This window comes from Eptesicus fuscus, chromosome 23 (genome assembly GCF_027574615.1).
Source record: "Eptesicus fuscus isolate TK198812 chromosome 23, DD_ASM_mEF_20220401, whole genome shotgun sequence".
In the NCBI taxonomy this organism is placed as follows: domain Eukaryota; kingdom Metazoa; phylum Chordata; class Mammalia; order Chiroptera; family Vespertilionidae; genus Eptesicus; species Eptesicus fuscus.
Window position 1 is genome coordinate 24,030,527 of NC_072495.1, and position 23,107 is coordinate 24,053,633.

A 23,107-nucleotide genomic window follows, 5' to 3' on the forward strand; every position below is an offset into this window, starting at 1 on the left:
AAAAGATGAGACTAAAAGCAGAGCCAAACGATTCCAGAAGAAAGACCCCAAAGCTTATCATAGTCACGTGGCATAAGTCCAGTATGCAGCGTCCAGCACAGATGGTAGGACCCAGGATCACATCTGCACCCAACATTGCTGGCAAAGCAAAGGGCTACACAGGAACTGCTACAGATGGACAGACTTAGGTACAGGCAGGTGTGGGAGGTGCCAGTGCCAGGTATGGGTGGTAGGAGCCAATGATTAGCATCATTGAGAGGCTCCCCTGCTTATTGCATGGTACCAGGCTGCACTGCTCACAGAAAATGGCCACAAAATAGAGGCTAAAGGTAGGGTGAGTGCCAAAGTGGCAGTACCCCCAGCAGGCAGGAACCACCTAAGTCTGGGAAAACAAAGTTGTGTTCAGAAATCAATGCTCTTCAAAGTTATCACTCAAGTGTTCCTTTCTGAAGTCCTAACAGAAGTGTTATCAATGCTCAGGACTGGGCTGCCTAATGGGAAATGCCCCCATGGGGGCTTTTGACTCATAAACCTATTCAGCCTCACTTGTTCATAACCATTTGTGTAAAGAAGGAAAAACCTCTGAGCACTAATTAGAAAGATAGAGCTGTTGTATTTTGCTCCAGATCACCTTATCTTCTTTATTCAGTTCTTGAAGACTCAGCTATTAAAGAAAATTAAGTAATTCATCAAGCCCATTTCAATTACCTGCTGCTGATAACATCAGATTACAATTAGCATCTACAAATGAACCAAGTGCCAACTGCCAAGCTGAAACATAAGCTAATTTACTGCTAGACTCTGCCTGCTGGAGACAGAACTCTGGGACCTGGCAGCGAACATCCACTTCATTATTCCAACCACAGTTTTGCAGCCTCTTCTGCAACCGTCCACAGTGCAGCTCTGACCAAGATTTACTGCCCCGGCTGTTCCTGCTCACATGTTTACAGACGTGCTCTATCTGTAAGCAAATCGCAGCTCCTTTTAAATAGCAATGTCTAGACAAGCAGGGTAACAAATCTTGACATAAAAGAGAGAATAAATATTATTAATATTTATTAGGCACTGAGAGGTGTGGGCCACAGCACAGGATGTGCGTGTCATAACCTTAATGAGGGTCTGAATCATTTCCTGGGAGTCCTCTGGTGCCTGATCAGAAAAATCTCCTGCTTTGGTTGATGCTCTCCATTCCTCATTTCTTTCCAATGGGGAGAGCACATTCTTGTTACTTTCTTTTAGATGTCTAGAAAAATCTGTTTCAGGCTCTGGGACACATTTTTTTTCCTGTATTTATATTTTCCCTTTTCATGACCCTTCATAAGAACTGCTTTGAATGAAAGCTGGGCTGTGTGGTTTGGCTTCCTATATTATGGACATTATTAAACTCTGACAATTTGTATAGTCTTGTCTATGCTTCTCAAGCAGAAGAACCAACTGTTCAATAAATGAGCAGGTCTCAGAGGGGTCCTGTGGGCTGCAGTAGAAGAGAGCATGCAGACCTAGGTTTGGGTTTTGCCTCTGCTGCTTATCAAGTGCATGGATATAGGACAAATCCTATGCCCACCACATAGCTTTGTAATGAGGATAAAATGAAATAATGAATGCAAAGTGTCTAGCTTGGTGCAAGTAACCAATAGACAATAGGTTCTCTAGGAAAGAGGAAAGCGTTGTTCCATCCTACCGGTGCCTATGCTTTCCTAGGAATGCTTGCTGCCTTGTCCTTAGGCATAAGCCGGGGCAATGCTTCAAGGTGGCCTATAACCCCTTCCAGTGGTGCTTCCTCTTTCTCATCTTCCGTGTAGGCTGGGGGATAGGGAAGCAAGGTAGGAGGATGGAGAGGTGCTGAACAAGAAGCATCTCTGGCTTTTAGCCCTACGCCAGGTCATGCTAGCCTGGCTCCTGCTGGAATCCACTCCTCTAATGGGAACATTCCATCATGGAAGAACCGTGGACATGGAATCATAGACCTGTACGTAGCCTCTACTCTGCCTCTTACTCTATAATCTTGGGTGAGTCACAAATGTTTATTTATCTCTGAATCCTCATCAGTGAAAAGGAATAATAATAGTTTATCTCATAGGGTTCTTAGAAAAACAAACAAGTACTATAAAACACAAATATAATGGAATTGCATTGCTATACCAAGAATTTCTATGTAAGTTCTCACAGACCCTTTGACATCTTGAGCGGTTATTTTAAACATGATTCCATTAATCATACTGTGTATTTCCAAAGAAACATGCCCAATTAGTGTAAATAAATTACTATATACGATTATTATAAACATTTTACCTGTAAAGCTAGCTTCTCTCCACCTAAAGAAAACCCAACATGTAAAAACTGAAATGTGAAAAACAGGTAAAAGAGAGTGACTAACATATTATAAAACTGTTTGTTTCTCTTACAAAAGAAATTTATTAAAAGATTTTTTAGGATACTCGGTTTTATATGTGTTCATAATATGACTTAAGTTATAAAATCTATTTAGGAATAAAATTAATTACAGTGAATTATGTGTGTGTATCATGTGGAGAATATATAATATTGTTCCCTCTTTCCTTGGGAATTCCAAATTTTCTCATTCAGATTTGCAGAATTTAATTTTTTAAATGTAATTTTAATAAGTTATCTAGGAGGTATTTCTTAAATCCTAGAATTAGAACAGCTGAGATTCACCATTTCTGGTGCACTGTAACTACTATAAGGAAAGATGTTTACTCACCAGAATTACTACCAAACTTTTCCTCTAACACATGACTCCCAGGGTGGGAGGGGAGGGGGGGAATGAAACTAGCCATCCTTCTAATTGTCTCCTTTTTCACTCTCCTAATTGCAGTTTATCTCTAAGTAAGATGAGAGGCCATTCTGTCTGGCTCCCCAGAAAATAACAAGATTTGTGAGGCTCAGGGTGAGAGGACTTTGAAGCTGTAATCCAGTGACCTATTCTGCAGTCTAACTGAGGTTTGACTCCCAAGTGCCTAAATTAGAACCATAAAGAAGGCCACCAAACAAACAAAAAAACACACAGAGGCCTCAGAAATATTGCCATGCAACTATAGTTGATTTGAGCATAAAAGAAAAAGATGGACATTTTCCAAGCCAAAATTTACATTAACATTTTCACAAGTAAGACATACTTAGAAAACAGCTAGGCTATTCTTTGTTGTTCATAAAAAACCTAAAGAGTCTAAATCATTTCTATTTGTTTTATTTAAAAGCAAATGAAAGGTGGATAAACAAATATTAGTATATGCTGACCACCAAAGCACAAAGCTTTCTTGTCATCTCTACCTTCTTTCTCTCCATTTCAGAAGCTTCCATTGTCAAATAACCTTCTTTGTGATTCAAATTTCATTGTCCTTGCCTTCTCTCAGGTAGGTGACATGTCCTCTACACCCGGAACCCTCTTCTCCCTGAGCTCCCCCTGGATCCCTCCACTCTGTGAATCTGACTCAGACTCGCTGGTGGGCTTTCCTTCCCCATCTCATAAATGTTATTAGGATGATGCCCTCTGAATACTTGTTTCCAGTTCTATTTGTTCATATTTCATTAAGTGAGAGAAATGCATAATGGCCATGTACAAAATCAAACTTATCACGTGCTTCCCAAAACTAATCCCTCCTCCCAGCTTTCCTTTCTCTTTCCAACGGCACCACTATTCTTCCAATCACGGGGCACAATATCTGGCTATAAGCTTGACTCGTTCAATCTAACCAGTAAGTATATATTGTGTACCACTTATTATACTCAGTGATGCAGAGACTATAGAGTAGAATGTTGTTCATAGTTGTAATAATTTTAATCCAGTAATGTTAACCACACAAGTATACAAATAACCATAATTCCTGATTGAATATAAATAGAATAAAAGACATTTTTAAAGTGTTACCAGGGCTCCAGCAAGGTAAGAAAGTTATTTTATTATCAAGAGAGTACACTTTAGACAAGCAAAAGAGGGACACAGAAGTTCCAAGTGGAAGAAACAGCTTGAGGAAATATATTAACGTGAGAAAGCATGGCCAATGCGATGAGGTCAGGGAAGATGGAAAAGCGCAGTTTGGCTAAGGAGCATGTACGGAGCAGCAGTGGAATTAAAGAAAGGAAAGGATGACGGGTTTAAAGGTGAGGACTTTGACCATAGCGTGGCATGCCATGTGCACTGATGACTGCCTGGAATAGAGCTCCAGGTAGGTCAGTCTTATCGATGTGCGGGATGGAGAAGACATGGGAAGGTGGGATGGTTGTGAAGAAAACCCAACTAGTAAGATAATACATTAGACTGGGCAATTAGGAAGAGGCAATGAAAGAAAAGAACCTTTATGAGAATATTTATTTGAAAACTGTTAGACTGAGAGTCAACTAAAAAAAAAAAAAAGGAAGAAATCAATGATGACTTTAGATTTCTAAGTTAGGATGGTATGATAGGCTGAATAATGCCTCTCCCCCCAAATATGCTGTGGTCCTAATTTCAGGAACCATGAATGTTACTTTACATGGCAAAAAGGACTCAGCAGGTGTGATTAAGTTAAGAATCCTGAGATGAGGAGAGCACCCTGGATTATTCAAGTGGCCCTGAGAGAATCACAACTGTCATTATAAGAGGATGCAAGAGAAGTCAGGGCAGAAGACAAGGCAATGTGATGACAGAAGCAGAGATTGGAGTGATGCCCTCTGAAGGTGGAGGAAGAAGCCACAAGCCAGGGAATACAGGTGCCATGAGAAGCCGATTCTCCCTTAGAGCCTGCAGAAGAGTCAGTCTTGCTGACACCTTGACTTTAGCCTGGTGGAGCTGATTTTAGACTCTTGCCCTCCAGAACTGTAAGAGAATAAATTTGTGTTGTTTTAAGCCACTAGTTTGTGGCAATTTGTTGCTACGACAATAGAAAATTAATACAGATGGCCAGAGGGGTGGGGCTGTCATCAACAGAATTAGGCAATCTAGGAGAAGCAGTTAATTTAGAAAAAAAATGTCATGTTTGTACTCACTTTGACAGATCAGCATGAAAATCAGATGGAGTATCCACTAGGCAGTTGGAAATGCAAAAATAATAGACAGAGGTCAGAGCTGGTGAACAAAAATTTAGAAATAATGCACATTGAAGCAGTAATTGAAAATGATAAAGGAAGATATATAAAGAATAGAAAAAAATCAAGAAACAAAACACAGCCATGTGTTTATGTACATAGTAAAAAGGTCTGAAAAGATTCTAACCAACTCTGAGGAGTGGGAAAGGGGAAGGTAAAAATGTAAGGGAGTGGATCTCCTTTTTCAACTTTTCACACTTACGTACTATAAGAACTTTTTTTTTTTTACAAAAGTAAGTACGACTTTTGTAACTTTTTTAAATTGTCCATTTTCAAAAAATACCAATGAAGAAGACACAAGAAGAGCAGCCAAGAAGAAAATTAGGAGAGCATGCTTCACAGAAACTAGGAGGGGAGAGAATTTCAAGGAACAGTCAGTAAATCACGCCGAGGCTGCATACTGATTAGGAAAATTTAGAATTGTCAAAAGATCGTAAAAGTCAGCATGAGGAGTTCACTGTTGATCTTTTTTCAGGGGACAAAAGAAGCAAATCAAATTGCAATGGATTAAAAAAGAACAGCAGGAATTCTGGTTCCGTAATGGAGGAGGAGTTCCTTTCAGTCCAACCCTCCTATAAATAATAACTCTGAAGTCTGTGGGGGAGAGGGTCACAGGCATGGAGGAGGCTGGGGGAGGAATCTGTGTAAAGGCAACGAAGCACAACCACAAGAGTGAGAAACGACAGAGAGGTTGGAGCTGAACATTTGAAGAAGGGAATGGCATTGGTAAGTTTCCCATTTTTGAAATGCCAAAGAGCATCTTTTCTTCCCCAATTAATATAAGGTGGTGAGGCTAAACATTCAGGTAAAAAACACAGCCTTACTGGCTTGAAGAACCAGAGGAAAAAAATCCCATAGAGAGCCACAGTGGGGGGCCTTAAATTCTGAATATAAATTCTAACTGAATCTCTAACTCCTGAAATATGTATGTGAAAGGCAGAGTCTAAGCAGCCCAGTTAAAGGTAAACGACCCCAACAGAGATTTCAACTGCCACCCACCACAGAGAAGACTGAATTTGGAGCCTGAATTCAGTAAAGTTAACTGGTAAAACAACAAAATCAATACTATTAAGAGAAATATATCAGAATCGAGAACCTCTATCAAGTATCATTCACAAGGTTGGATATAATTCCATATTACTGGATATAGGATATAAAAAGAAACAATAGCCCTGGCCAGTGTGGCTCAGTGATTAGAGCGTTGGCCTGCACACCAAAGGGATACAGGGATACAGGTTCACTCCCCACCCCCAGTATTGGGGAGGCAACTGGTGGATGTGTCTCTTTCACATTGATGTTTCTTCTCTTTCTCTCTCTCTCTCTCTCTTCTCTCTCTCTCTCTCTCTCTCTCCATCCCTCTTCCTCCCTCCCTCCCTTCCACTCTCTCTGAAAAAGCAATGGGAAAAATAACCTCAGGTGAGGATTAACAACAACGAAAAAGAAACAATAAAATGTCACTAATACTCAGTACAAAAGGCAATCAATGCACAATTCTGTGAATATACTAAAAACCACTGAATTATCTACTTTAAATTGTATGGTATGTGAATTATATCTCAACCAAGCTATTACAAAACATCAACATCAACAATAGGTAGTCAACATGGTCCAACTATAAGAGGACGGACGTGGAATTAGCAGACAATGTTTTAAAAGGTTTTGCTTCCCTCTCCCCCACCCTGAATTGAAAATGGGTGAAAGCCTCCCTCCCCCTCATCATGCAGGACAAGGAGCAGCCACCGTGGAGGGCTGTGATCTAAGGCTTATTCTTTGCTGCTATAACAGGTTTGAAAAGAATAAAATAAAGCAATATTCACACATAAAAATAAAATAAAATAAAAGCTTTTGTAATATCTAGGCTCAGCTATGGAAAGAAAAAATATACATGTAATAAACATATAAATCTTAGCAGTTAAATGAAAATTTTCATTAAAAGAACCAACTGTAAATTCTACAGATAGAAAATACAATATATATCCTACAAATATGTTCTCTGACCACAATGAAATTAAATTAGAATTTGATAACAATAAATCTCTAACATATTAATATTTAAACAATACTTCTAAATAACACAGGTGTTAAAGGGAAATCACAGATGATTTTAGAAAATATTTTGAACTTACTGAAGGTAACCTAATACATCAAAAATTACTGGATGCACCTATCGCAGTGTTTAAAGGAAATTTTATATTTTTAAACACTTGTATTAGAAAGAAGAAAGGTCTAGAATCAATGACCTAAAGTTCAACCTGAGAAACAAGAAAGTTAGTAAGTAGCAAGAAGGAAATAATAAAAGTGAGACTGGAAATAAATGACATCGAAAATAGACAAGCAATGAAAAATTTAACAAAAACGCAGTTTTTTAAAAAGATCAAGAAAATTGATAAATATCAAGCTAGAATGATCTAGAAAATGGTACAGGTGTAAAAAAACAAAACAAAGCAAAACAAAAAAACCCCACAAACTACCATTACCAGAAATGAAAGAGGGCATATCGTTATATATCCTACAAGCATTAAAAGGAAAATAAGGAAACATTATAAGTAACTTTATTTCAATAAATTAAATGACCTGAACAAAGTCTTTGGAAAATAAAACTAATTCAAACTCAGATAAAGAAAATCGAAATAGTCCAAGCTGCACAGCCATTTAAGGTTCTCAGCCCTCCAATTTATCCTATGTGCCACTGCTTGACTTGTCTTCCTTAAATATCTAGTCTATCTTCTTAGGCCTACATTTCAAAACCATCAGGAATTCCTGCTCATTAGCATATCCCTTGCCTACTTTTCATAGTAATCTTTTACCACCCTCTAGCACATTCCTGAAGTCTAATCATGTCACCATCCCTCAGATATGCCAACCTAACTTTCTTATACCTTCTTCCACATATTCCTTACCATCAATGCCATCCCATTCCTGGCCAAATCTCACCTATTCTTTAAGGTCTACCTGGGTCTAATCTCCTCCAAGAAGCTTTCTAGGTTATTCCAAGCCCTCAGGGTCTCCCTTCTAGGAATTGCATGGCACTACATTATTAACACTGTCCTGCAGGGAGGCCTCTGTTGTCCTATGTATTAGTCTTATTTCCCCAACTAAATTATAAGCTTTTTTTTTTACTTCTCTGTACCTTAAGGCAACTATTCCAGGATTTAGCACGATTCAATAAATGACTGATTCAATAATACTTGATCCATTGAACGAATATATAATGCCAAGAGCTTATTTCTATAGTTCTTACAGACTCTCTAGACTCTCATTCTGACCTCAATACCATCGTCAGAGTCATCTCCAGGGGTCTTCCAGACTTTTTCTAACAACCATATTCATGAAACATATGGTTACAATAAGCAGAGGTGGGGAGAGGGAGGAGTAGTGCTTAAATTACATAGAGATGAGGTGCCTTGTTTTGTAGGTCACATAAGAGGCTGATTTTTACATTCTGCTGCTACTAATATCTGATAAGCATACACTAATACCAATAAGGTCACTTTTTCCTTGTCCTCTCCCCTTCCTCAGTCTCTGTGGACACAGAACAAATCCAGGCACAAGGCTGAGTTCAGCTTATACTTCCAAACACATCTGTTCCTTCCTTTCATTATGAACCCACACCTAGGTATAGAGACAAGATAACAGTATCTTCTAAAAAGTGGCCCGTTACCAATATTTAGTGTCTCTTACTATATAAATCCAAATATATAAATCTTAACTACAACCAGTGGATGGGTACTATCAAAATAGTGACTGCAAATCTATCTTATTTAAATAGATCTTTCAAAAAATAATTTTGCATTTATACTAAACTATCAATATCATTTGGGAATACACATACTACTGAGGAAAAATACACTTCCTGTGGGGTTCAAGTCACCAAGTAAAGAAACCCCTTTGAACAAAAACTTCTCAAATTCTCTTTCATTGATGGCTTCCTAGCAGCTTCTCTTTCATTTAAACCAAACATAGCTTTATATCCTCATTTCATTCCCCTTCTCTCTAATTAGATAAATCTGGTCATTCTTCTCTCTAGACAGATTAAAAGGTTGGGGTGTTTTGTTTTTCCAGTATTTCAGAGTTTAATCCTTACAGCACTGTGATGACAGGAAGGATCATGTGATTTAGAGCAGACAGGCTCCAAGGAAATATAACTGAAGGAAATATACAACACACACATTGAAGAGATTCTTTTGAATAAAACACAAAGACAGTGGGCTACTCCAGCTATTTCCAGCCCATGGAATTGACCTGCATCGCAAGCCATTCTGTCCTTACCCAGGTTAGAGGATGCTCGTCCTTCTGCAGCCCGGTCCTTGAGGTCCTCAGCAATGCCCAGCTGCTGCTCATGGTACTGTTTAGCTCTCTCCAAATCCTGCATGCACCTGGCAGCATGGCCCAGGCCAGCGTAGGCCCGCATCTCAATGGCCTTCTCCATCAACTCCTGTGCCAGCTCCAGCACGTAGTTGTGGTAAGACATGGCCTTGTCAAAGTTCCTCCTGTAGTGATAGGCACTGCCCAGGTTGCTGTAGGCCCGGGCCTCTTCTCGTTTGTTGCCCAGGTCCTTGGCTATCTTCAGATGCTGCTCATGACACTGCACAGCATTCTCAAAGTCACCCATGGCAATATACACGGCTCCCATGTTGCCGAGTTCTCGGGCTTCAGAAAGCTCATCTTTGGATTGCTTGGCAAGAAGAACACACTGTTTGTGACTGGCCAGTGCATTGGGGTAGTCTCCAATGGCCGTGTACACATGGCCCAGACTGCTCAGGGCTGATGAAGCTGCCTAGAGAAAAAGCATAGAGCAGAGAAATGAAAACACCTCAGAAAATGGCTTTGGTTTGCTTCAGCAGATAACATGTTACAGAGATTGCCTGTAACCACCCAAGCCAAGCCCTGATCTCTATCAGTGGCTCACAGACCTACGCAGAACTGAGTAAGAGCCCATCCGAACAGCAAGCTCCTAATAAAAAGACAATGACAATTTAATCAGTAACTTTCAATACCTAATCTCACAGAAGCAGGTTGCACTCCACAAAACCGTCATCTTAAAAACGTATTGATATTTCTAATATTATGATATTATAGCTATGCTAATAGCTATTAACCTCTGTAGTCTAGGGAAATGTTGAAGAAAACCAAAATTAGTTACAGTATAGCACAGGAAATTTGTAGGAGAAATCCATGCTTGGCTCTTTGCACTCCCGGGCATTTAGCTAGCCTTCTCCCAAAAGCAAATGGACACATTAATGGTAAGGGATATATTAAGAATTAATGATAATTTTGTGACTTAAGACCCACTGGAGGGCCTGTTCTCTTATCTTTGTTCCTTTAATGTGACTTCATCAGTGCTGGTTACAGTGGAGGGCTTAGGTTTAGATGAGCCCCAAAGGAAAGCAATGGGTGGGTTACAAACTCTACCTCTGAATGGCGAGGACTCCACTGAGCCTCACCACCCCTTTTCAGGCCCACAGTGGTTCTTCCAGCTTTGTTTTTTTGTTTGTTTTGTTTGCCTACAAGCTCTTCTGACCCCAGCCTCCATGCAAAAGAAATGCTATTTTCCTAGTCCCCTCACAGTGTTTGCTGCTCATGCATTTCTTGTCTAAAGAAAAGTACATGAGCCCCTTTTGCGTGAAAAGTTTTAATGAAAATGACTCTATATAGGTAGAGTGAACCAAATGGGAACAACAAAAATAACAGGTTTTAGAATCTTACCAAGTGCATATAGTCTTAGATTCGTTTTGTTTTGTTTTTTTGTGGTTTTGTTTTGTTTGTTGTTGTTAATCTTACCTGAGGATATTCTTCCATTGATTTTTAGAGAGAGTGGAAGAGAGAGGGAAAGACAAAGAGAAACATCGATGTGCATCGATTGGTTGCCTCCAACACGCACCCAGACCAGGGCCCGGGCCAGGGAGCAGCCTGCAACCAAGGTACGTGCCCTTGACCAAAATCGAACCCAGGACCCTTTGGTCTGCAGGCCAATGCTCTATCCACTGAGCCAAACCGGCTAGGGCTTAGATTCTTGTCTTTAGTTTCTAAAGGAGAGTTACACTGGACTTTTTCTGCCCTTCTCTTTGTTCTACAAGTTACAGGCTTCCTTCATTATGTGCCTACAGCTAGAGCCATGTAGTCCCCTTTCTTCACATTGCTCCCTCTTCCCAACATGCACATGTGATTGTGGCCGAACAAAGGATGCCCTGTCACAAGTAGGCAAGTGGTCTGCACAAGGGCCTCCAGGCTAGGGAAAAACAGCGAGGGATGCTGTGCCACCTGGAGTAAGGGTATTCCTTTGTGAGATGTGTTCTATGTCTGCACACTTCAGGGCACTATTATTAATAGTTTATAGATGAGTGAATTGCTACCCGATTTTTTTGCCCATGAAATAGTTCTTGATCAAAATAATGGAGGCACTGATCATCTTTTCTTTTTATCATCTTTATAATGCTTGCAAATTGTGTGTTTGCAAAGGATTTGGTATCATTTTGAGTTGCTTTTATCATATCACAGATGTTCCAACAAAAGATTTAGGAAAATAGAGAGGAAATAAATATTATAAGTTACTTTTTCGTTTTTTCCTGAGTGGTAGAGAGCAGAAACAATTCCATGAAAGTCACAATGCTGCAGCAGTGTGATTCTGGCAGCAGCAGCAGGGACACTCACCAAAGAGCATGCCACCGGGGCTTACTGGCCTCAGGTCCCCACTTCGGGCCCCCTACTTCATGTCAGCGCATCGTGCGGGGGCCTTCTGCCGCTCACAACTCCTCTCCCTGGCCTGGTCCCTCCCCTTCCTCCTTCACTGCAAGCCAGGGACTCTGCTTCTCGAGCTGGCCCTCCCCACCTCACTATCTGGGTCCTTCTCTACCCAAGCATGGCTAGGGAGCAGGACACAGTCCACAAACCCTCCCACCCACAAATCTGTGTTGCCCTCAAAGTAAAACACATGGAGCTGTGACTGTGGAGCCAATGTAACCTAGAATCTGACACACTAGGTTCAAAACTGCACTGCCCTTGCCCACCAGGTTTGGCTCAGTGGACAGAGCAGTGGCCTGTGAACTGGAGTCCTGGGTTAGATTCTGGTCAAAGGCACATGCCCATGTAGCAGGCTCAAATCCCGGTAGGGGCATACAGGAGACAGCCCATCAATAATTATCTCTCATCACTGACATTTCTATCTCTCTCTCCCTTCCTCTCAACAATCAATAAAAATATATTTTAAAAAAACAAACAATAACAACAACAACAACAATAACAACAAAAAACGGCACTGCCCTTTACTAGCTCTGGGGACCTTTAGAAACTTAACTTCTCTGAGCCTCGGTTTTCTAGACAACATTTCTAGGCCCAAGCCAGGATGTGAGTGTTTTGAAACTCAGCCATGAGCCTCTGTCAAATGTGCAAACCATAAATAATTCATGTGATAATTCCAAACAGTAGAACTGGTTGGAGGCAATGAGCCCTTGAACACTGCAGGGGATGGATTTATAAGGCTTGGGGCAGGCACAACACCCCGGGCGTCACTGTTCCTAGAACTTCTGGTTTATGGCAACTGCAAATGACAGCCCTGGGATTTTCAGCTTCTGGGTCTTCATTTCTCTAAATGCCAGGGAGACACAGGAGCTCATTTGCTGAAGCTCTCCGAACATAAGGAACGGGCGTATTGGGGCATTTCCCCTCTGGGATGGGGGGGGACAGAGGGAGGACTACTGCATCAGCTCTCTCCTGCCTCCCTCCAGTTACCAGGCAATGCTGGGAAGTTGGGACGCCTCATGCGGTGTCCTGGAAACCAACATCTCTAGAAAGGATGATATAATTTATGAAGCACATCATAGCCTCTGAAATTCGAGAGGCAGGGTGGTGTTGTATAAGAATGGAACACATAGACAACAGTATGGTGATTACCAGAGGGAAGGGATGGGGGCAGGTAGAAGCGAGTAAAGGCGGGGTAAGTGGTGACGGAAGGGGTGGTGAACAGACAATACAATATACAGACCATGTGTTATAGAATTGTAAACCTGAAACCTACATAATTTTATTAACCAATGTCACCCCAATAAATTCAATAAGTAAGTAAATAAACATCTTTAAAAAATGAAACCAGATTTAGAGTCAGAGGCCCTGGCTGCCTAACCCTGTTAAGTCATTTTACTTCTTCACTTCTTACTTTAGATGTGCATGGCGTGGAGAATGATAGAGTACATACTTCCCAGGGCTGGGATGGGATCAGATGAAGCAGTGCATGTGAGTGTCCGGAGTACAGCGCAAAGTCCTCTGTGAATGCATCACTGAGGTGTGGATGGATGTTTTGTGACTGCAAGCTGGCTGGGCTGGGCTCTGTTACCAAGCAGGAGCTAGTAATGGCAACTGAAACCATCAGTCATTATGACCAAACATCTATGTTCCTATCACTTGCCACAGGAAATAAAGTCCAGTGTTTTACAGCCCCTGAGCAAATAACCCATGATGATATTTATCAGCTAGGTGAATTACAAATTAATCACTTGTCTTTGTTCCTGTTCTTGTAGAATAAGCTTAGATCTGAAACATGGTTTCAGGCTGTTAACGAGAATCTGAAGACCCATATCTATGGGGAATCACAGGCCCCACCTCAAGCAGATGCTGCATTTGCCACTAAGGTTCACACTGCCTCTGTATATTAATCTCTTAGAGATTTCTGTGCCTGAATAGCAGCAGCTGCTTCCCACAGTGGAAACATTTTGGAACATCTGTATTTGAATACTAAAATGCACACAAACCGTTATGCTAACAAACTCTCTGGTTGGAATAAGACAATACTTTTCTCTTTACAAGATATAAATGACCCATATTCTTGCCAAAGCATGATTCCCAGCTGTAGCCTTAGCACACAGGAGTCATCGCCCCTTGCTCTGTGACCCGGAGATCTGCAGAAGAACTACATCTGACAAGTCCGATTCATGGGACATGGAGCTAAAGGGGGAAAAAATTGCCTTTAAGGGATTTTAGTTTGAGGCATAAAATAGAAGCATTTAAACTACCCAAACTATAACCACATTGATGACACTATCATTAAACGTTATTTTGAAGACTGAAACATGTTTTCCTTTACATCTAGCATGATTTCCCCTTATTGTATTTCCTAAGAGTTATATTTTGTGGAAGAATTAAATGTACATACAAGGAATGTCTGATATAACTGCTGACTGACTAATTGCATGTAGTTTTATAAAGGGGGAAATGAATCTGCAGTTACTACCAGAAACATGGTATTTCTTCTTTACTGTCCAACTCCACATGCACCTTGTATTCCCTACCAGTTCAGTATCCAAAAATTCAAGGTCCCAGGTTAACTACCTATAACTCAAGAGACAGAAGGATATAGAATAATAGGGACAGACTCTGGAATCAGACATGCATGGGTTCAAATGACAAACTATGTGATATTGCACAAGTTTTGCAACATCTCTGAGCCTCAGTTTCCTTATCTGTAAAATGGGAATATCAAGATCTCACAGAGCCTTGATGAGTATTAAATAAAACAGTATTTATGAAGAACCTGCCAGGTTCAGTACTTGGTACACAGTGCATGCTTCACCACATTCTCTCTTCTCTTTGTTAAACACTGCTCTATCAGAAGAATCACAGCAATGTGGGACAGATCCCTGGCTGACTTATAATGAATATATAGTGGGCACAAGAAATAAACCTTTGTTGTTTTAAGCCACTGAGATTTGGAGATTTACTGTTATTGCAGCATAACCTGGCCTAGCCTGACCAATATAATACTGAGCATAAATTAATAATTTTCATGCTCCAGTCATCATAGTAATAGTTAACACTAGTCAATGGTTCAAATATATTAATTGCCATGTTTCTGGGTGATTAAATTTTAGGTATTTACCAATTATCGTTAAGTTTCTGCATGATGACATTTTAGGCATTTTAATAGAAAAACTAAATTTGAGCAGAATTAAGTACTAAAATCAGGAACTTAGCTAATTTTTAAAAACCTGTATTAACGCAGATACAAGAGTCTAACTGGCAGCAATGTACCCAAATTCCATGCCTATTTAGGGAGAATCAACAGCCACCCAAATATAAATCTACAGAAACATAGGATTAAATCATTCCCTGAGGGTCTGTATACTTCCTACAGTCTTAAATGACATACACTCCATATTCAATGTGTATACTAGAGCCTGAAAATCTACCCTTAATAAGCATTGAGGTGATAAGGTAATTCTGTATAAAAAGTTAAATGATGATCTTGAGTTGCTTACTCAACAGTCACATACACACACAAAAATAAATAAATAAATTTTTAAAATAGTCACACAAAACCAAACAGACAAAAATAATAAAAATATTTATAATCTATATTTTTGAGGACACTGTCCACGATATTACCCAATGTCATCTTTAAAAGGACAAATAAAAAATTTTATTTCCAATTTCAATGCTTCTACCAAGCAACTGCTATGGTTTTATCTTTTAAAAAATGTGAATCTTATAAATGCTCAAATTTATCTTTTTAATTGGGTCACCAGGAAGCTTATGGCTTGACTCAGAAACTCCCTTTAACAGCCAGATATAATCCCATAATATGTGCAAATTCTGCCCTGGCTTCAGCCTATGATATGAACTTAATCCTCTCATTACTCTGATTTCTTCCTTTTCATGCTTTATTTCCTGCTCCCACAAATTCTTCTTGGATTAAAATAGAGAAAAATCAACAAAACACAAACAAAATATAGTAAATATTAAGGTTCTTGGCAGGGAAAGCTTCCTGAAATTGTATCTCTAAGAATTGTGAACTCACAGCCACAGACTGAAGACGAGACTTAAATACCACACAAACAGGGAACATTTTAATTACAGGGTCTTTAGTAGTCTTAAATCATTTTCATGCTGTATATACTTAATAATTGGTGTTGGGTTTATTACAATCAATCTAACCAGTTTGTTCCATTACATAAATCTAGGGTTGAAGAACTATTCTGCAGTTGTTATTGAAAAGGAAAGAGAATATTTGTGTACACCTGAATTATTTCTACCATTATACTATGTCATAGTTGGAACAGTTGGTTTTAATCTATTACTATGAGCTTAGAGAGTGGTTAGTGATAGTCATAGCTTTTCCATAGTAACCTGTCAGCCTTTTCTAATTCTATGGGGCCGGAGGAGTTTTCATAATTATTTTTATCTAAATTATATTAGGGTTGGAAGAATAACACACTGTCAGAGAGATCTGTTAGCAATACCTTAGAGTTGCTATCACAGGTGATAAATTATTTATAATGCCCAGCATTAATACACAATGTTTTCCAACCAAAAATTTGTAAATGTCGTTTGCAGATGCAAATTAACAGATTAATAAGGAAACAAGCTTTCTTGTATGAGAACCTGGGATGACAGATTAGCTATTAAGAGCAATTTATAGGTCATAAGATATGAAAGTTGGCAAGAAACACTACCTCTCCTGGCTCTATAAATAGTAAAACTGCATTTAGTTTCCCAGAGGTATCCTGTTAGACATTTTAATTATACCATAAAAACTGCCAGAATTTACAATGATTTCATTTTTTTAAAAACTTGATGCTCCATGTAAACTTGATGCAATACAACAGGCATCCGTGCTATGTGCTGCAGCTGCCAAGTTGCAGCCCAGGGAAGAGTGTGTGCTCCCTCCTCATGAACGACTGTGAATGGTGAGGTTGATGCTGAATGTCAGAGGACAGAAATGTTACTCCCTAACATTTCCTCCAGGTTACTTAAGGATTCTCCTCCCTCCTTTACATCCTAACACTGCAGCCACATGCTATCCATTGAGGAAGATTTTTACAAAGAACTTCATTCTACAAAGCTCTTTGGCCAAAAAGTGATGACCAAGTAAAAATCCTAGAGTCTTGGTAGTCCTATCAGAGTCAAGTTGAGTTTGATTGGGGATAAATTTTCTCATTCACTTGAAATAATAAGTTAAGATTATTTTTGGAAATTTATTTCCCACTCTCAATTTCACCTACATCTTCAGTTTTATTTGGGAGGGTGATAAGCAGATAACCTCTCAAATGAGTTTTTTGGCCCTGGCTGGTTAGAGTGTCATCCCTATATGCCAAGGTTGCAGGTTCAATCTCCCATTAGGGCAACCAATGAAAAGATAAGCAAAACAACAAATGAATCTCTCTTTCTCTCAGCAATCAATAAATAAAAATTTGTAATGAATTTTTTATGACACAAAGCACTCAAGTTTCTTATGCAATCATTTGACCTGGGTTAGGAGACATTCTACCATAATGCTGTTTTAGTCCAATCAAAACTGTTCCATTCCACACTTGCCAGCCAACCTGAATTTTAGTGAGCTATAAAACACAGTACTGTAGGGGGTTGGAATGTAGTCAATCACCCCTTGAAGATATTACTTACATTAATCATGAAATCTGGCATTGGCTGGGAGGATATAAGGGAGAAAGTTGGAGAGGGAAAGGGATGGAAAACACATACGTGTGCAAGTGCACATACAAGAGGCAGGTGAGACATTTCTCAGAAGCAAAGAAGCCCCAGAGAAGGGGCTTATGTGCAGGGGCCAGCAGATGACAATTTAAAAAGAAATCTTTAAACTGGATGGAAAGGAGTCCTCAAGAAACCTGGAAAGATGTTATAAAATTAAGCAACAACTGAGAACTTCTGCAACCATCCATGAAGGAATATCATTTCAGGTCCTATGCAGGCTGAGACCTTCTGAAATCCATGGCTTCTGACTGTTCAGGAATACACTGCCCACAATCTCAGCTCTCTGCAGATTCTGGCAAACTCAACTTCTCTTCCTGTTGGGTAATTCTAAACTCAGGTTTCAGAACAAGAGACAGAATTTTAGAGCTGGAAGAGGTCCTATAGACCACTGAGTCCACTGGTTTTCAAACTTTGTTTAAACCAAAATACAAATACACATGATTTGTGTAATAAAAGTGTAGTAGTTTAGGTTCACTTAGACTAGGGTGCACTTTTCTCCCCAAGTAACCTTAAGAGAATCTATGGCACCTGCGGGACTCTTTAGAGCGGAGTTTGAAAACCACTTAATAATGTAACTCCTCAATGTCTTTAGATGTAGAAACTGAGGCCAAGAGATGTCAAGTACCTTGGCTGAAGGTCAACCTGCTAATGACCAGCAGAGGCAGGACTACAGCCCAGGTCTCAGGCTCCCAGCTGGTATTCTCTTCACTCTGCTTTGCCAACATTCCATCTCATCTCACATTCACCTCAAGCTCAAGCCCTCATTGCCTTGCCCAAGTCTCCCTTACTCTTGTGACTTCCATGATTAATAGAAGAAATAAATGTTATCACTATTTCTTCTAACAACCAGCCAAAAGCTCAGGGTTATCACTGACTTTTCCCTGTCTTTTGGCCCTCATATTCAGCAGGCACCCAAGGCCAGCTTTATTAGACTCCTGAAATTATAATTACACTATTTTTTATTTAACAATTTCTACTTTAATGTCAATTATTTATATACTAGATCCACTTAGAATTTATTTCTGATGGTTTTAATTTAAATAATAAATATTACCTTTTAAATTATGTGACAATGTTTATGGATGAGGTTTGTAATATATTTTAAATACATACTGCTCTTCTCTCTAAAATCCAAGCCAGTATTCAGCGACAAATTCAATGCAAACTTTAATCAAATGTTAGTAACTTTTCTAACAGCTACTGATTTTGCTTCCTGAATAATAATAGATTTAGTAATTCTAGAGTAATAGAGAGTGATTAAATCCTGTCTCTGCTGGCTATGTCCCCTTAAGGAAGGTACTGACTCTCTTTGTCCTTTTTCCTTATCTATGAAGTGAGGGTAATTTAAAGAGCCTAGAATAGTGCATGGCACATAAGTATTCAATTACTGCTAGCTGTTATTATAGATGCTAAATACCAATAAAACTGAGTAAATTAAGTAATTTTAAAGTCATATATTTATATTCATTTACTCAATTTTGTAAGTTTATTTAAAATTTAAATGCATTAAATTAGTGCCTTCCTTCCCTTCTCATTATATTAATTAAAAAACCTGAAAATGTCATTTCCCGTGTGTGGCATTTGTCACTGTTCCTTTGGCACAGAAATTATTTGGGTATGCAAGCACACAGACATTTCTTTTTGGGAATACCCAAACAACGAAGACATTATACCAAGATATAAAAAGGAAACACAATATGTTCACTGAAGACAAACTAAATTTTTAATTAAGATTCTAAATTTTAAAAAAAATATTAGCTTACTACAAAAATAACCAACCTGATGTTAAATACAGGTTACACTGATAAATAAAATTTCTAATTACAAGTGCGATCAAACTCTTCATTCTGTTAGCTTTTAAACTGGTTTTTCAGTGGTGTGCTTGTTTTGGATGAAAGTAAATGTAAGAAAATATACGAAAGTTTCAATGAGTATGTTCTAAAGCAAAAAGAGATGACCCATATATTTTCTATTTGAAGCAATAAGAAAAGATATAGAATATGAATGAAGGAAAGAGAAAGAGCATGAGATAGGTCAGACTAAGGGTTTCTTAAAGCCAAGAGGAATCTTATTTATCTCTGTAACTTTAGAGTCTAGCATGATGCTTGGCACATAGTCTCAGCAAACACTTGAAGAACCGAACTGGTATTCATGGGACTTTCGATCTGCACAGGATATAAAAGAAGAAAACTCCATCCCTCCAACATAAGAATGCCAGAAGGACTGTGTGGTACCAACACCTCCCAACCTCTAGTTCTCTTTAAGCAAAATTCTGGTGCATTAAGACTTTCCTACACCTGCAGGAATGTAGGACATACAGATATAGGTGTTCTCAGTTGTCACCGTGCTGTCTGTCTGCAGTGAACTCGTGGTCCCTCACATCTGTCTTGTTCTTCTTTCTGCTGCTCCTCATTCAATCAGTCACATTCTTGCTAAGTCTTATGAAATAGCCTCCCCTTTACCTGTGCACTGTTCACATGAGACATGAAATGATGAAAGAGGTGCCACTGCTATCTCTGTTATAAATACTATTTTCCTGAGTATAATTACAATGGTAACCCAAATTAGGCTCTAGAAAAACTAGTACAATTTAGATTCTTTCTGATACCAGTAAAATCTTCATTAGAAAGAATATCTCTTCATAATAGGCATGAATACTATCCATTGAGAGCCAGACATACCATATTTCATCAAATCAAAGTTGCCAGGAATTTAAGAAGCATTTTACAATATGTGCCACAAATGAAGAGATACAAATGTTGCAATTAAACAATGAAAGTATGCTTACTTATTGATTATAAGACCAATTTTATTTTAGAAACAATAAAATGTGGGAGGGAAAATGAGCATCAAAGAATCAATGAATTATCATATATCAGGTGCTTTACTTACATTATCCCAAACCCCCATCAGGCCCTCTGAGGTACGAATTTTTATCTTCACTTTGCAGATGAGGAAACAGATGACATTAAGCAACTGGTACAAAGTCAAATAATTATTACTAAATGGAAAGATTAGGATTGAAATCTGGGCCTACCTAACTGCAAATCAGAGTATTTCCATCATACTGCCTTGCCTCCTCCGGAAATCCCCGACAGAAAGTGAAGAAGGCAAGGGCGCTGGCTCTGAAAAGGACTGGTTATTATTACTGTTTACACTTAGGTGCTTAGAATAGCTTAGCAGGCGGGTGTTTCTAATTTGCAATATTTTTTAATAGCTATTGTCAAACTGTATCACAAACTGAATACAAACTCAGAATGTTATTAAGACTGAGGAAGAAAAAACCTACAACAATTCAACTACACTGTTATTTTTTGAGCGCCTTACAATTCTTTACTCCTCATCCCCACCCCAGATATCAAAACTACCTTTGGAATTCTCCAAGTTAGCAAACATACATATGAGGCTAAAAAGAAATGTATTTTATTTTATCAATATTATCCTGAGGATTATATATAAATTCTGATATGCAATGACAAGTTTAGGGAATATGCCAAGCCTAGGACTGGTTAATGTGTCTGGCATGTCTGAAAAATCCCAGGAAGCTGCTCCCAAATGTGTATCATTACAGACCTTCAGAAGATGGGTTATGATTCAGGTTTACGATTATTCCATTTAGGGATAGAGAGAGTTTTCAACAGTGGTACTGGGCTGCGAGTTCAGGCAGGACCGTTTAAAGTGCTTTAGTAATGCATGTGTCCTGGGAGCTCAACAGGAAGCAAGAATTAGCCCAGCTCCTAGAATGGCAGGGTCCATGTCCAGAAGGTTCCATCAAAGCATTATGGTATTAAATAGAGACTGCTGGAAATCATGTCGCTTTTTAGAAACCTCAGAAGCCTTTTTCTGAAAAAATCTGGGATTAGGAGTGCATTGGCTTACTTTGCTTCTAGTAAACGGTGAAAGGGGAGGTGATGATTCTGTCGCTGTTAAAGTGAAAAAGCAGTGAAAGGGCGAAGGTGAAGTGATGAGTGATGATACTTCTGATGATGCCCCTTCCAGATGGGGGTGGGATACAGCCTTTTCCAGCTCTGGCTTCTTCCCAACAAAGTAGCAGCACATTTCTCCCATAATAAAGCACATGTTGTATCGTATCTGATTACTCCGAAAGCTTATTTTACCTAATTTTATAGTTCAGACGAGGAGAGAGGGAGGAAATGAAGGAGAAAACAGGAAGATCAAGTTTTGCCTCCCAGGTTCTAAGATTACTCTACTGGCAGTGAGTTCACTCCGTCCTTGCTTATGTGCCTGGAATCTAAGAAAATAGGTATAAATCCTGAATAGAGGGAGTTATTAAGTGAGGGTGAGGGTTAAGAGGTTTTCCCTAATTGTGAAAGTGTGACTACTTTATTGGAAAGAAACACAGAAACTTAATTTAAGTCCAATGACTTGTCAAAGAGACAGAACTCTGATTTTTTAAATCTAATTTTTGTATAAGAACATTAAACTTGCTGAACCAGTGATAGCAGACAGAGGCCACTATCCACACCCTCACTCTCAGCTCCAGTCAGGCATCTGCCAGTCTTTTACAGCAGAATCCAGATGTGCCCACGTGAGTTACATTTCCCCTGGGATGCTTCTCCCAACATCTTCTCTCTAACAAGATAGATGGTGGTCCTCACACTTCTCATGGGTGCCATCAGAGGTGAAACCAGAGTAGTGCATTAAACATGTGTTGGGTACTTGAGAGCAACGTGGTGATTAAGTCAGCTGGGGGCATCAAGGATGTGCTTCAGGGGGTTAGTAATAAGAGTCTGGGAGATATATTCATCATTGGATACTTAATAAAATCCTCTGCAAAACAATGCCCACTGGGAATTCTAAGTAACTGGAGCATGCTGTGAATATCAGCTGCATTCAAAGGAGACAGACCCGCCACTATGGTAGAATCTGGAGTGGCACTGCAGGCACTTGCTTCCAGAAACATCAAGAAAATAAATGTTCTGCAGAGCTAACAAAGAATAGCTCAAATGTATTTATTCACTTGATCACTCCACAAACATTGGAGGGCCTGCTCTGTCCTAGGCCCTGGGAATATAAAAGTAAACGAGACAAAGCATCTGCTGCAAAGTCACTCACAGCTTAGGGGACAGACTGGAAAAAAGTAAGTGCTGCAGACATCTGGGTGACTGGGACAAGTGGAAACACCCAAGTTTCTCAGCTTCTGTCAGAAACCGTGAAAGGAATTTTTTTAAGTGATAAGCCCATAAAAACAAAAAGATTGAGAAAGATACCAGCAGATGAGAGATAGCCACAAGACTTTAGAAGATGGAAAGCAGATGGATGAATGGTAACTGATTTAGTAGGACAGGGAAAACGGAAACCAAACTGCCTGCAAGGAGGGGTGCCAAGGCCAGCTGCAGAACGCTGGAAAGGAGCAGGGATTGAGGCACTAAGGCTTCTGAAGTTCAGGGGATGGGGTGCAGGGCTGAAACAGAGGATGGGATATAAACTTATATAAGAAGCCATTAGAGCCTAGGTCTGCCCCTCAGTCTGGCAAAAGATGGAAGCCTGCTTTCTGCAGATGTTTAGAGATGAAGATAGGAAT

The 23,107-nt window shown here is 39.4% G+C and overlaps 1 protein-coding gene across 2 annotated transcripts in view; it reads right to left on the bottom strand.

Annotated features, from left to right (window-relative positions):
- Positions 1 to 23,107, bottom strand: part of TTC28 (tetratricopeptide repeat domain 28) — a 392,003-nt gene that overhangs the window by 122,551 nt on the left and 246,345 nt on the right. For both annotated transcript variants that reach the window (XM_028146798.2, XM_008142485.3), the window contains exon 6: positions 9,355 to 9,862. In XM_028146798.2, coding sequence (XP_028002599.2) covers positions 9,355 to 9,862 — 508 coding nt within the window. The remainder of the gene's footprint in view (positions 1 to 9,354; positions 9,863 to 23,107) is intronic.